At 51.7% G+C, this 15,670-nt stretch overlaps 1 protein-coding gene across 1 annotated transcript in view; it reads right to left on the reverse strand.

The window, feature by feature from the left end:
• Positions 1-921: 921 nt before the first annotated feature.
• The window catches only part of KCTD2 (potassium channel tetramerization domain containing 2), a 29,225-nt gene continuing 14,476 nt past the window's right edge, over positions 922-15,670 (reverse strand). The window contains exons 6-11 of the mRNA XM_004593060.4: positions 6,846-7,472; positions 3,829-3,924; positions 3,419-3,652; positions 2,512-2,674; positions 2,317-2,379; positions 922-1,519 (exon numbers count right to left, since the gene is read on the reverse strand). Of these exons, the coding sequence (XP_004593117.2) occupies positions 936-1,519; positions 2,317-2,379; positions 2,512-2,674; positions 3,419-3,652; positions 3,829-3,924; positions 6,846-7,472 (1,767 nt within the window). The 3' untranslated portion in view covers positions 922-935. The remainder of the gene's footprint in view (positions 1,520-2,316; positions 2,380-2,511; positions 2,675-3,418; positions 3,653-3,828; positions 3,925-6,845; positions 7,473-15,670) is intronic.

Raw genomic sequence — 15,670 nt, forward strand, 5'->3', positions numbered from 1 at the left:
TTTTGAAAGGCAGAATTATATATAGAGAGAGGAGACAGAATTTCCACTCACTGGTTTACTCCCCACATAGCCACAAGAGCTAGCCATGGACCAGATCAAAGCCAGGAGCTAGGAGCTTCATCTGGGTCTCCCATGTAGGCGCAGGGGCCCAGGCACTTAGCTCATTCTCCACTGCTTTCACAGGCACACTAGCAGGGAGCTAGATTGGAAGTGCAGCAGCCGGGACTCAAACCAGCACCTTTCTGGATTCCAGTGCTGAAGCTGGTGGCTTAATCTACTATACCATGGTGCCAGCCTCAGAGTGGAGTGGTTTGATGGCACTGAGGGTGGCTTTCAGAAGCCTGAGGGGGCAGAGGTGGTTCAAGGTTTACCCACCCAGAACAATAATATTTATAGCTTCGCAAGTTCTGGGCAGTGGGGTCAGCGGCCTCAGCCTGGTATTTTGGGTCCAGGATCAGCTCTGCATTGCCAAGCCATTGACTGACAATGAGCACTGCATCTACTCCACTGGGTGCCACCTCGCAGTCTGGCTGCCCTAAGTGGGGGGAAGCTGGCAAGAAGCCACCAGGCCCAAGCCTTGCCTGCTTTCGAGTGACAAAGTCTGTGGGGACCAAAGAGCCTGGAGAACTATGGCCAGGGGCTTCTGCTGGGGTTAGGAGTAGAAGTGGTTTGGGTAAGACAGTGGGGCTGTGTTCTGGGGTTGGGCCACAGGATCATGTCCTCCTTATCCTAGGAGAACTGCTTCCATCATCAGAACCTTCCAGGTTAGTGCCAAGGCAGGGAGCACCTTGTTTGGAATTCCTGGACCTGCCCCCTGCAGGTGCTGCAGGCAGAGTACCTTCTACTCCAGGTGTGGGGGATCATACAAGGCCAGTTCCAGGTCTCGCCTCCTCCAGCACCCCTGCCCTGCCCAGCCACATTAGTAGAATCCTGCTTTATTGGCAGTTGGCCTGGGTTGGCTCGGTTGGCAATAGCTCTGAGCACTGCTGCAGGGTGACAGAGGCGCCCCTGCTGACCATGACCGCTGGATAGAGCGGCTCGAGGAAGGTGGCCAGGAAGCGGTAGATGAGGCTCACGTCATCGGCCACGCTGTAGAAGGAGAGGCAGCCGGCGGTGCAGTCAAGCACCACGCCGAGCGTGTGCTGGTAGGCGCCGTGCAGCACGATCTCGGTGTTGTTGTGCCACACAGAGAACCGGAGCGAGTCCCACTGCAGGCACCATGAGTAGGCGTTGCGGCCCAGCAGGTAGACCGTGTGGTGGGGCGGGAGGCCACCAGGCTGGGGGATGCGGCGGTAGGTGACGCCCAGGCACACCCACGAGTTGGACACCTTGGCCTCCCAGTAGTGGCAGCCCTTGGACAGGCTGTGCGAGCACAGCACCTGCGGCCACGGCTGCGAGCCCAGGTCAGCGGTGGCCGATGGCTCCAGCAGCACGCTCAGGTTCAGCACCGAGTGGGTCTCCTTGAAGAAGTACAGTTCCTTGGTGGCCGTGGCAGGGTCGAAATTCAGGTTGCAGTAATCTTGGGGAGGGAGGGGTCAGGGGAAGAGAGTGCTAAGTGACATGGTTGTTGTTGTGTACATGTGTCACAGGATGATGCGTTTAGTCCTAGCTCCTAGGGGTGGCCTGCCCACCTTGACCAAACGGCCTCCCCCTTCTGCTCTGGGCGTTGCAGCAGTCGGGAGGAGTGAATTGGGTGCTATCCAGACCATGTCCAGGGAGACATGGCGGGGGAGCAGGAGTATGTCTCCCCCAGACCCTGACATAACCTTCCCTTTGTACTTGTTGGGGACACAGGGTGACTGGGACTGAGGGACAGCCCAGCGATCCTGTAGGAGGTCACTTAGAGGTGGACACGACCTTGACCCCTGCCTGAAAGCTTAGAACTAGCCAGCGGGGTTTTGGCCCTGGTCTGGCTGGAAGCAGCACAGCAGGGACCCTGCATGGCATGGCCAGGCACTCCTTTGTGTCTGAGGGAGGGGAGCATGGAACCACTTGGGGCAGCTTGGTCAAAGTCTGGTGGGGGGGTGGCAGGCATCTAGTGGAGCTGGCAGGCGTCTAGTGGAAGGCCAGGGAGTGTTGGCAGAACGAGCTCTGGGCCAGGACGAGGCATGTCTTCGCCCCTTATTATCAGCGGGCCGTCTGAGGCCCCTGGTCCACAATGAGAGAGGTTGGGGCGAGACAGAGCTGGTACCATCCTCTACCCTCCAGCCCCAGGGCAGGTGACAGGGCCTGAATACAGGTAGAGCTTGAGAAACAGGCTCGGGGACCCCAGCACTCCCCACCCCCATCAGGAAGACCCCAAGGCTGTTCACTCACACTGGAGAAGCGTCTTTCTGTCCACAGCTGGGGGCAATACCTCATAGGAGTTCATCTTGATGCCTGGGGAGGGAGCACTTGGCTGAGGAGCCTTCTGAGATAGATCTGGGCCCGCAGGTTGGGGTATATGGCAGGCATGCAGGCAGCCCCTGGCAAGGTAGGCGTCCCTCCCCCCGGAATACAGCCAGGACTGACCCTTCTGGGGGAGCTGCTCCATGAAGCTGAGAGCCACGTCCGTGAGCCACGTCTGCAGCTTGGCCATGGACTCCGGCAGATGGAAGAAGCTCTGTGCGTCCTCGCAGTTGGTGCCCATCAGGGGCTCCTTGCAGGACGGGAACTGCTGCAGCCTTTCGATCTCCTGGTAAGGCAGGGAGAGGCCAGCGGCACCATCATCAGCCGGGACCCAGGCGGAAGGCGGAGGCTCCTGCTTATGCCAGGAGCTCCCGCTGGTCCAGAGAACCACGGCAGGTGGGACAAAAGGTGCCTTCCTGATGCTGGACTCCTCTCCCCCCTCCTCCTAACTGTTTGGCTCTGTCAGATTGAGGGAGGGGAAGGGAGTTGACCAGAGGCAGGGTCATCGTGGCTAAGTGTACTGAGCAAAGAGAGTCTTCAGAAAATCAGGGGAGGATTTCAGAAAATCTGCCAAACCTCTCACTGTTTAGTGAATACCACTGCCCAATGCTTCCTGTTAAGTTTGGGGAAGCAAAGTGAGTAACAACCATTCCACTTTGCAACAACAGAGGAGCTGCCTGCAGGGCTGGCTGGGGCTGGGCATGGGGAAGGAAGCTCAAGCCAGGATCTATAGATGGCCCTCTACTCCCTTGGCCATGTCTGGAAAGACTTGAGATAGTGGGTGCCCTAAGGCACACCCCACTCCCTCCTGGGGTTCCAGGAACTGAAGGCAGGAGAGTTAGGCTCAGGTTGAGGCAGAGGGCTGAATAGTATAAAGCAGCCCTCCATTACGGTGGTGTTGACCGCTTTATCTGAGGTTTGGGCAGATCTGGACATCTGTGGGCGGGGGGGGTGGAATCTGGCTGGCAGGGGCACAGTTGGGGAGGGCAGGGTCTGGGTGTGGTGTGGGTAGGGCAGGGGTGGGCCTCGCCTGCAGGAACTGCTCATCACTGCAGTTGGTAAGCAGGGTGTGCAGCCAGATACTGTCGCCCTCCAGTTTCAGGAGCCGGCCGTCGCTCTGCTGGAGCGAGCTGGCTAGCTTGTCCAGAGCGACTGCCTCCTCTTTCTTGATGAAATCCAGAATTTTGGCCTGCAGCTGTTGGGCCTCGTGGATGATCCCTGAGAAGCAGGCATTCACCTCATCTTGCATTTTCTGGATTCTCTTCTGGAAGGGGCAGGAAATGGCTTAGAGGGGTATCTCTGAGAGGTGCTGCAGTGCCCAGACTGGCCCAGGAGGCCTTACTCTGACCGCCTGGCCTTCCACCAAGCTCCCCTCCCCCATCTCCTACCGGTCCTCTAGGGCTGCTGCAGGTTCCCTAGGGCAGTGTGGGCCCCGCTTACCAACAGAAAGGCCAGCTGCCCCCGGTGCTTCTGCCTGTTGGCTGTGATGATCAGCATCTGGTTTTCCACATTGGCTTGGACCTTCCGGACTTGAACCTGGAGTGGAGTGGGTGGGGAGCAGCCCTCAGATCAGAGGGCTTGGAGACACCTTCTGTGTGCAGTGTTTGGCTCCAGTGAGAATGAGAACGGCAGAGTCGGAGGCTGGGTGGCCCAGGCCAGCCAGTCCCTAGTAACCAGGTTCTTTGCTCCTAACAGTGATGGCCGCAGGATTTCAGACAACATGAAAGGGTTGCAGAGGGTTCAGTGGCTTGAGAGGCCAGGTGGGAGTGTGGGCTGCCTGGGGCAGCATTGCCAGGCCCAAGTCTTCTGTTAAACCTCTTGTCTCCATTCCTGCTAGCAAACACCATCTGCCTTTCTTTTAACTTTTCTTTATTTGAAAGACAGGGTGACCGAGCAAAGTTATAGGGAGAGAGAAATCTGGCTGTGAGCCATGCCAAAGCCAGGAGCCAGGAGCCAGGAATTCTATCCAGGTCTCCAATGTGGGTGGCAGGGGCCAAGTGCTGGCGTCACTGTCCACTGCATCTCCAAGGCACATCAGCAGTGATCTGGGTCAGAAAAAGAGTAGCTGAGACTCCAACCAGGCCCCTGGTGGCGGGTGGGCATCCTGAGTGGCAGCTTAAACCCCTGCATCATGACGCCAGCCCCAGCAATGGCGTTTTCATAACTAATTTATGGAATATGCTGTTCCAAGCACCCATCCTTGAACTGCTGCTGGTCTATAACAGTGTAGGTAGTCACACCAGACTATAAAATAAGGACACAGGTGTAACTGTGGGCTGTGATTGTGTGGGTTTGGTTCCAGACCACCACAGTAAAATGAGGATCATGATAAAGTGAGGCATATGAATTATTTTTGGTACCCTGGGCATATAAAAGCTAGATTCATACCATATCAAAGCCTATTAAGTGTACAATAGCATTGGATTGGAAAAAGTGTACTACATTTATTTTTAAAATATTTTTCTTTTTTTAAAGATTTATTTATTTTTGGGTCTGGCACAGTAGCCTAGTGGCTAAAGTCCTCGCCTTGCATGCACCAGGATCCCATATGGGCACTGGTTCATATCCAGGTTGCTCCATTTCTCTTCCAGTTCCCTGTTTGTGGCCTAGGAAAGCAGTCAAGCCACAAGCCTGGTAGTCCCAGCAGTTTTGCAGACAGCTCATGCAGAAGCTGTGGCCGCAGGCAGTGGTCACTGGGTTTTGGAACACCTCCAGTGCCCATATGGGATCCCAGCTCGTTCAAGGCGAGGACTTTAGCCGCTAGGCCACGCCGCCGGGCCCCCAATGGCTTTTCTTAATGCAGGGACTCACAAACGTTCCATTTGCAAAAACCTACAGTCTTTAGGAGCTGCAGTACAATGGGATATGCCTGGAGTGGCGCTGTGCTGCAGCGGGCCAAGCCTTGCTGCAACAGCCCACATCAGAGGGCTGGGATGAGCCCCCGCTGCTCTGTTTCAGATCCAGTTTCCTGCTAATGCACCTGCAAAGGCAGCAGAGGATGGTCTAGGTGCTCGGGCCTCCTGCTACCCACACAGAGATGCAGACAAAGCTCAGGGCTCCTGGCTCCAGCCTGGTCCTGGCTCTGGAGGTTGTGGCCATTTGGGGAATGCACCAGGAGATGGAAGATTCTTTCTCTCTGTTGTCCTACCTTTCAAATAAAGAAATCTTTCAAAATGAAGTATGCCTGTAGTGCTACCTTGTTGAGGAACTCTTACATTGAACAAAGCATCAGCCAAACTAAGTGGAACTCAGTGATGAATTGACTGATACTGCGTCCCAAGCTCCTTGCTTTGCCATGATTGGCCGCCTGTGGCTGTTGGGCCAGCTCTGCTACAGCTACACCAGGAATGACAGCTGGAGTGGAAGCTCTAAAAAGCCACACTGGGTGGGTATTCCGTACAGTGGTCAAGCTGGTGTGGGGGCCGCTCCCCATGCCAGAGGACCCAGATCCAAGTGCTGGCTCTACTTCCACTCCTGCTCCCAGCGTCCTTTGCTTCCCACCTGGAAGCAAAGGGTGAAGGCTTAAGTACTCTGACCCCCCCCCCCATAGGGGGAGATCCTGGCTCCTGGTCACAAACTGACTCAGCACTGTCTAAACTAGAGGATGGGAAATCTCTGTTTCTGTCCCTCTGCCTTTCAAACAAAATGCAAAAACAAATTTAAAAGCACTATTAAAAACTGTACCAATATAGAAGCATTAAAGTTTGAAAATAGCAGTCGGAGGATCCACCCGCCCTGCGGTGGTGTGGGTGGTGTGGTGTGGTGTGGTGTGGTGTGGTGTGGTGTGGGTGGTGTGGTGTGTGGTGTGGTGTGGGTGGTGTGGTGTGGTGTGGTGTGGTGTGGGTGGTGTGGTGTGGGTGGTGTGGTGTGGTGTGGTGTGGGTGGTGTGGTGTGGTGTGGGTGGTGTGGTGTGGGGTGGGGTGGTGTGGTGTGGGTGGTGTGGTGTGGGTGGTGTGGTGTGGTGTGGTGTGGTGTGGGTGGTGTGGTGTGGTGTGGGTGGTGTGGTGTGGGTGGTGTGGTGTGGGTGGTGTGGTGTGGTGTGGTGTGGTGTGGTGTGGGTGGTGTGGTGTGGTGTGGGTGGTGTGGTGTGGTGTGGTGTGGTGTGGTGTGGGTGGGGTGGTGTGGTGTGGTGTGGTGTGGGTGGGGTGGTGTGGTGTGGTGTGGTGTGGTGTGGTGTGGGTGGGGTGGTGTGGGGTGGTGTGGTGTGGTGTGGGTGGGGTGGTGTGGGGTGGTGTGGTGTGGTGTGGGTGGGGTGGTGTGGGGTGGGTGGGGTGGTGTGGTGGGGTGTGGTGTGGGTGGGGTGGTGTGGGGTGGTGGGGTGTGGTGGGGTGGGGTGGTGTGGTGTGGTGTGGGTGGTGTGGTGTGGGTGGGGTGGGGTGGGGTGTGTGTGTGTTTGTGTGTGTGTGTTTGGCTGGACGTTGGTCGCCTCTGCCAGCACTCTGCGGGTGCCCACTCACCTCCAGGCGGGCACGCTCCTTCTCCAGCGGCACGGTGCTGTGGTCCTTGTGCGCCTCCAGCCCGCAGGCCTTGCACACGCAGCAGCCCTCCTTGCGGCAGTAGAGCCGCCGCAGTTTGTGGTGCTTCTGGCATAGGCGGGCCTTGAGGTCCCACAGGGGCTCCAGCAACTGGTGGTCCTCGGCGTGGCCCTGCAGGTGCCTCTCGCACATGGAGGCCATGCACTGCAGGCACGACTTGACCGACTTGAGCTTCTGGGACGGACAGAGGTCGCAGGGCACATCCCTGGGCCCCACCGCAGCCGCTGGATTCCCCAGGGACCCCTTGGCCTGGGTGAAGCAGGCCACCATCTCCCCCAGGATGACGTTCTTGCAGAGGCGGGGCCTGGACGGGAAGCTCTCGCGGCACTGGGGGCAGTAGTGGCCGGCCCCCGCAGCAGCCTGGTAGTCCCAGCAGTTTTGCAGACAGCTCATGCAGAAGCTGTGGCCGCAGGCAGTGGTCACTGGGTTTTGGAACACCTCCAGGCAAATGGGACAGAGGACTTTGTCCTCAAAGGTGCGGGGTTTGCTCGTGGTACTCATTGGGAACTGGCCTTGGGGGAGGGCTTGCGGGCTGCGGCTTGTCCTGGGCTGGCCATGGGAAGACAGAGCAAAAACAAGGCACAAGTTAAAGGGCTGGTGTGGAGGTGCGCTATCTGCCCTAAGGTACAAGGATTGAGTACAATTGACTAAATTGCCGGGATGGGGAACATGCTCTGGGGATTAACTCTGGATGACAGTATGTGGGGAGGGCGGAAGCGATGTCAGGACAAAGGAAGGCCAATACTCACGTGCAACTCTGTGTTGGGGTGGACCAGACACTCGCCTGCCTGGTCCCGACAAGGAGGGGGCTCCCAAACCCTGTGCTAGCCCCTGCTCCCAGACACCAGGGGGCCCCCTGATCAGTCCGTTGTGCCCCCAACTTAAAGTGCTTCGCATCTCTCGGGGTCTGCTGCGACTGCTCGCGTTGCCTCTGGCTGCTGTGGCAGTCTCCCTGGTAACGAGGCGGAAGGCCACTCCCATCTTTGCTCCCCAGTGTCACAATTCCAGTGTGGACAGCTTCTGATTGTGAAGTCAGCAGGGAGTAAGGGGGTGCTGCTGCAGGTCCTCAGACACCTGCAGAGACCCAGACTGAGGCCACAGCTGGGAACTTCATCCTGGGTCCCTGTAGTTTTTGATTTATGTGATGTCCTTGTGCCCTTGTCAAACGTAGGCAGTAAGCGATGCTGGCCTCATCAAGTAAGTTGTGAGGTCTTTGTTTCCTACTGCGGACTTGGATGAATGAGAATGATATTACATTTCCCTTAAATGCTGAACTTGGTGGTACAGCTGTCTAGGCCCATACTGGTTTAATGTTAGAGTCCAGGCCAAAACCCCCGGACGTCAGGGTGCGAGCTAGTCAACCCCCAGAGAACAACAAAGAGTCTCGCTGGTAATGCAAACAACAAACAGAATTCATTGCGCCAGCATGGTGGGGTCAGACCGCACTTGGGCACACAGGCCAGGCAAGCCGGGCGGTTGGACCCCGAACAAGCCCAAGACAGAAGCTTATATAGGCCCTTTTGGGCTGGGAAATACAGAAAAAGTAACAACCTTAGACATGTTAATATTTTTATGGCCTTCAGGCACAGGGAACCTGTTCCGTTCCCATACCCACTATCTTTATGGCTCATCCCATTCTTACACCCTTATCTTCCTCCTGTTCCTGGGACAGGAAAAGAATTGTGCCCTTGCCCTCACAAAGTTGCAAGGCAGCGAAGAACAGATTTATTGCTAAAGCGGAATCCTCCCAAAGTCCAGGTACTTCCTGGCCTAGCAAAGTAGCAGTTTTTCAGTACAAAGGAATCTCACACTGCCCAACAATAACATTTTACCCACACTCTAACATTCCCCCCCCCCTTTTTTTTGTTACATACTGAGGAATATTCCTCAGTGCGGGGCAGCTGTTGAAACTGTTGTCTGAGGACTAGCAACTGGATGGTGCGGTCTTTTACAAATTTTATACAAGACAGTTTTACTAGGAACCAGAAACCTTAACTGCCTATCATTTTATCTGGCTCCTATATTTTCAAACAGAGGACTAGACCCCAGCTGCTTTTAGGGAAAGGGGACATCGTGGTCTACTCTTGGCTACTTCCTGCTGGTAGGGGGCGCTGTGTTGAGTAACAGCAGCAGTAGGGGGTCCATCTAGCAATTCTTGATAGACGGTAGAAATCATCAGGTATTCGATTCGCAGCCTGGCACTTGATAGGCTTTTCTTTGCTGAAGTCTGGAATGGATGGCAGAACTCTAGTGGGGCTCCTCAGGTTGTGAAACCTCTATTGCACCAAAGAGGGACACAAATCTACACCATCTCACCATATAATGGTCAAGGCGACCCCTGTCTCAGCCTTTGTGCCAAGGAGAGCTTATTTTACCAATTGTTGTAAGCCCTAAGAGTTTCAGGATGACACACTGAAAACATCTTGCTGTAAGACCTGCTAGTCACATCAAAAGATTTAACTGCTTTCTTTAACTGTAATTAACTATGTAAAGATTGTCAACAACACAATAAAATAGATTATTAAAAAAAAAAAAGATTTAACTGGTTTTTATTTACAATAACTTAGCAGTTTGTAATATTCTAACAAGGTTTTATAGAACTTTCCTATTTCAGTAAGGCCTAGCTGTGGCACTGGTCATATGCCAGCCAACTTACAGGCTACTGGGAGCCACTGTATGCTAAGCTCCTCCTATTAATAAGACTCTCTAGATTCATAAGACACTACTTAGAAAAATCTATGAATATTAATAATACATATTTTAATATAACTCTGAATATACAGGTCCTGCATGGGAAGTCAGTACACAGAGACTCTAGTGAATTTAATAAATTAGCACTCTTATGTGTGACGTCAGTGATCACCTGAGGCTCTTGACACACGATGCTTAGTCTGTGGAAGCCTCTTGAATCCACAACAACCCCATGAGGCATTAGACAAGGCCACACACAACGTGGAAGTTCTCCTCTCCATCGAGAGAAGAGCACAACTGTCTTTGATGGCTGCTTTTTTTGCACTGGGGCGTGGACCACTGCGGCCCTTCACGGAGCGACACTCTTGCAGCAGCGTCTTGGGCTTTCCACACATGATGAGTTTGCTCTCTTGCTGGCTCTCCTGTCAGACCAGAATGTCTTTTGGGCTGATTCTGAGGCCACTGAGTGCTACTCGAGATTGTCAGTCTATGATTCTGCTGTAAAAACCGTTTCCCATGTGGGAGCATTTTAACATTCCCTGACATTTGAATCATCATTGAATATTTTTATACATATAGCCATATGACTTAATAGTTTGCCACGTAAACATCAGTAACACACATTATAAAAACAGCAACATCTTCTTGTAACCATTTCTTGAAATATCTCTTAGGTGTTTTAAAGTTATTAATTGTTTAGAGTTATATCTTGCTCCTGGTAATCTGAATAAACTATAGCTTATCATTAAACTTTAGCTTTCATGGATACAATAGGTCTGTTATAACCTAGAAAACAAGTATTCATGTTTCAAATTATCAAGCATTAAGCAAGTAGACACCTGTATTTCAGACAGTACTGCAAAATCACCTGTAGGATTTTAGACACTCCTGTACTTTTTAGACCCAAGTGCCTAATCATCACGACTAATAACACTGCAACCAGATGGTCACTTAGGGATCAGGAAGGATGATTTGAGGAATTTACATATCAACAATCAGTTTGTTCATCCAGCAGGTGCCTGTCCTTAGTCTGTTAGTTTTTCTTCCTCGACCTGGGGGAAAAGCACTTCTTTCTTGATTTGTTATCTAGACTGAGGACCAGGGAGTTCTTTACATCAGCCATTCCTGGAGTGTTTGTGGATTGCAACTAGTCCTGGCTTTTCATTGGCAAGGTTTTCCAAAGTCGTTTCTGTAAGCAAATTTTTCTACACAATTATCTTTACCAATCAAAAGATGCAATCTTCGACAAATATTCTTATGATTTTGAGACTCCTAGGGGCCCATATAGGAATCCCAAAAATCAAGAGAGTCAGGTTGATTCAAACAGTAACAGATCAGATAAAATGACTACACAAATATCAATAATAGAGCTTATTGAAGCTGGATAGACAATTGATAAAGTTGTCAATTTGTTTCCATTAACAATCCTCAAAAATTCAGACTTCCATTGTCAGATATTTAGGAGTACTCCCATAGATGTCCACTTCAAAGGCATTTTGCAAACAGATGTCAATTTAAATGTCAGTAAGTACTTAATGCTGTAACAATATCTTAAAAATTATAATCAGTTCCACATAAAACTTGCAACACTCAGAAGCAGTGGGAACCTTGCCAGGCATCCAATTCAAGCCTAAAATAAAAACAGGGCTATAAAACGAGGACACATAGTACACATGCAATTTAGGCCCGCAAATACACAAATTCTCACAGTAAGCCAATTTTCACTCAGACCGGTCCACCTCACGCACTTCTCCACACATTCACCACTCCTCCAGATCCGGATCCTTAACTAGCAGTGCCCTGAACAGCGCCCACTTGGACTGCCGATGATCAACGAGCCCGAAAACTTCCTCTAGGATGTAATCCTGCTCCTGCCCTGCAGGTCGTTCTTAATGTTCCTTACACTGCCCAACAATAACATTTTACCCACACTCTAACAGTTTGCTTTGTTTTGCTTTTGGTAGGATAAAAAGAATTATTAATCTGGTTCCCATATGTGATGCCAGTGCTGCAAGGTGCAGAATTAACACTGCCTTCCCCCCACGATTTAATGTGTCATAAAATGTGCCACCTTGGGGCTGGCGCCGTGGCTCAACTGGCTAATCCTTTGCCTGCAGGCACTGACATCCCATATAGATGCTGGTTCTGGTCCCGGCTGTTCCATATCCCATTTGCCTCCCTGCTTATGGCCTGGGAAAGAAGTAGAGGGTAGCCTAATATGACAATTGATAGTTTTGAAATGCTGTCGATCTCACTGGTCCAAGGATGAGGTAATCTTTCCAAGGTCCATTGGCTGACATGGTCCACTCGAGTCGCCATTTGCCCAGAAATGTGCTGTCAAGCTTGGCTGGAGTAGTTGATCAATTTGTTCTGCCCTCCTTCCTCAGTTATGGTACCAGATGTCCTCGGCAGGCTCCAGTGGACTGCCAAATCCATGTGCATCTGGGTATGTGGTCCAGCGCTCCATCCAAGCCACTGAGGAGACTGAGCTCTGACACATGCACTCCACTGTCAGACCACAGGTCTTGCCACTATCCCCACAGTTGGAGTTCTGAGTCCAGAAGTTTAGTTGGGGGGACTCTCAAAGAATCTTGTCTGAGGTGATCCCAGACCTGACTCTTGTGTGCCTGCCAGTACAGGGTATGGTTTATCCTGTCTCCCACATCAGACTATATACACTCTAGTAGTTGCAATTGTTAGGTCAGATCTCTCTCCAGCCCCATCTCTTATGCAAACCAATGGATGCTGTGGCTCAGCCCAACCCTGCCCTCCACACACTCAGCCCTCACGTACACCATGGGGAGCTGGAGCCTCATTAGAGCAGTCCCCAGTATCCCCCACGGTGCCGGTCTCCTACCCTGGTTCCTGTACCTGCCAGCATGTGCAGTGGACTGATGAGGTTTGTCCCCATGTCATTCTGCTCTTGTATATATCATTGGGCATTGAACCTAACTCAATCCAGCTACCTCCACCCTCCAGCCCACACACATGCCAACTGGTGCCATTGCCTGTCCAGCTAGGCCCACCCCCAGTCCTGTTTTTCAAGCTCACCAGTGGGAGTTGCAGCCCATCAGAGAGGTGCCCACAGTTTCCCTAATGGACCCACTCCCCGCCCCAGATCTTGCACTCTCTAGGTGGTTCTGCAGTCCAGCTCAACAGCACTTGCCTCCAGTCCTAGCACTTAAGTGGCTGATGCTGTGGGGAAGCCTAACCAGCCTGCCCTTACTCTGGTTCATGCCTCCACCAGTGGGTACCATAGATTAATGCAGCCTGGTTCTCCCCCTAACCCATCTCCCATGGAGGCCTACAGATGTTGTAGCCCTTCCTGGCCTGGTCTTCCCCCGGTTCCAGCTCTCATGCTCACCAGCAGGAGCAGTGGCCCAGCAGAGGAGTGCCTATAGCTCCCCTACTGGGCTCATACCTCCCACACAATCCTTACCCTTATCTCTGTTGTAATGCTGCCTTTCAAATAAAAATAAAATGAATCTTTTTTTTTAAGATTTATTTATTTTTATTACAAAGTCAGATACACAGAGAGGAGAGACAGAGACGAAGATCCTCCATCAGATGATTCACTCCCCAAGTGAGCACAACGGCCGGTGCTGCCCCGATCCGAAGCTGGGAACCAGGAACCTCCTCCTTAGCGGCTAAAGTCCTCGCCTTGAATGCACCGGGATCCCATATGGGCACCGGTTCTAATCCCGGCAGCCCCACTTCCCATCCAGCTCCCTGCTTGTGGCTTGGGAAAGCAGCCAAGGACGGCCCAAAGCCTTGGGCCCCTGCACCCGTGTGGGAGACCCGGAAAAGGTTCCAGGTTCCCAGCTTCAGATCGGGGCAGCACTGGCCATTGTGGCCACTTGGGGAGTGAATCATTGGATGGAAGATCTTCCTCTCTGTCTCTCCTCCTCTATGTATATCTGACTTTGTAGTAAAATAAAAATAAATCTTTAAAAAAAAAAAAGTAGGCCGAGCGTAGTAGGCTAGTGGCTAAAGTCCTTGCCTTGCACGGGCTGGGATCCCATATGGGTGCCAGTTCAAATACCAGTGCCCCTATTTCCCATCTAGCTCCCTGCATGTGGCCTGATAAAGCAGTTGAGGATGGCCTAAAGCTTTGGGACCCTGCACCCATGTGGGAGACCCGGAAGAAGCTCCTGGCTCCTGGCTTCAGATTGGCTCAGCTCTGGCCATTGAGGTTGTTTGGGGAATGAATCACTGGACAGAAGATCTTATCTGTCTCACCTCGTCTCTGTATATCTGACATTGCAATAAAAATGAATAAGCCTTAAAAAAAAAGTGCTACGTCTGAAGTGCTTGGGCCCCTACACTCATGTATGGGACCCAGAGGAAGCTCTCAGCTTCAACTGCCTTAGCCCTGGCTGTTGTAGTCCTTTGGAAAGTGAACTAGGGGGAAGAAAGATCTATCTCTCTAATTTTGCCTTTTGAATAAATAAATGAATCTTTATAGATCTAAAAAAAAAAAGGGAACCCAGAGCATCCCTGAGCTGCTCTCTGTCATGCGGGTTACAGAATTAAGAAGTGGCACAGCAGGCCAAATCATTGCTTCTGCTGCGGGCCTGCTCTAGCAGAGCCTTGGTACAAGTCCAGTTGCACCTGGAAAGGCAGAGGGTAAGGCTCAAGTCCTCGGGTGCCCCTGCTGCCCACATGGGAGCCTTGCATGGAGTTCCAGGATCCTGGCTTTAGCCTGGTGCAGCACTGGCTGTTGGAATCATTTGGAGAGTGCAATAGTGGATGAAAGATCTCTCTCTGTCACTATGCATTTCAAATAAACCTTAAAAATAAAAAAGTGACTCATTGCCAAATCATTGTTGGTGTTTTGATCTTAGATATATCTGTTCTCTCTAAACCAGACTCCAGAGCTACTAAAAAATACATTTCGTTGTTGAAGTTATCCAGTTTACGGTATTTCTGTTATAGGAGTGTGAATGGGCTAAAATTCCAACTTTTTCATCACTCCTAAAAGAATCGGAATCATTAAGCAGTATTTTCCTATATTCCCCACCCCCACCACAAACAATCTTATTTATTTATTTAGGTCTCTGTACATTTGCCTGTTGTGATTGTTTCAGAAGAATGGAATAGTACAGGGCCCGGCGTGGTGGCCTGGTTGCTAAAGTCCTTGCCTTGCATGCGTCGGGATCCCATATGGCACTGGTTCTAATCCCTGCGGACCCACTTCCCATCCAGCTCCCTGCTTGTGGCCCGGGAAAGCAATCGAGGACGGCCCAAAACCTTTACCCTGCACCCACGTGGAAGACTCAGAAGAGGCTCCTGGGAGGCTTGAATCCCAACCCTGGAGACTCCCAGATCCTCACCAAGGACTATCAGTACGGGCACCAAAGTTTACATCCCAAATGCCAAGGAGACCACGGGGAACTGGAGTGCCTTTGGAGGCCAAGAACTCTGAGGTCATCCACCCCCTTTTGGATCTACCACATGGGATGGAAGAAGCCCAAATCCTTCCTCGCAGGATCTAAGGTCATCAGAACAACAGTCAGGAACCCTGAGCGGTCCACAGAAACAGAACAGTAAACTTCTTTTGGGACTAGGGAGAGCAGCTTTCTCTGGTACTTACTTAGTTCCAACTTTGGATCCCCACCCTCTCTGGCAATGACCATCAGGGTTGCTCCAGAGCGCCATCCCCCACCCCCCGCCCCAAACACACACACACTAGAATAGATAGGCAGAGAACAACAAGGAAAGCTTAGAACCAGACAGGAAAAGATCAGCATGGACTCACACATACCTTACTAGGTGGACACAAATATTAATTACTCCTCACTAAGGTATTGAAGATTTCTCTGCACACCCCTCCTAAAACTGTTCTGCACCTCAATTGTTGACATATGCCTTGTTAGTTATAAGCCAGTTTAGACTATCCTAAAATCTGCCAAGTTCAGCAAAATTATGCTTCAATGCTATAAACTGCTAAATACTAAAATGAAAATAGACACGAGACAGCTGAATAGTACCCTATAGCCATTTTAAGGTGTACAGCAGCTGGTTCTGTGTATAAACTAAAATTAAAATGTCAATGA

The sequence above is a fragment of the Ochotona princeps genome, chromosome 17 (assembly GCF_030435755.1).
Source record: "Ochotona princeps isolate mOchPri1 chromosome 17, mOchPri1.hap1, whole genome shotgun sequence".
In the NCBI taxonomy this organism is placed as follows: Eukaryota; Metazoa; Chordata; class Mammalia; order Lagomorpha; family Ochotonidae; genus Ochotona; species Ochotona princeps.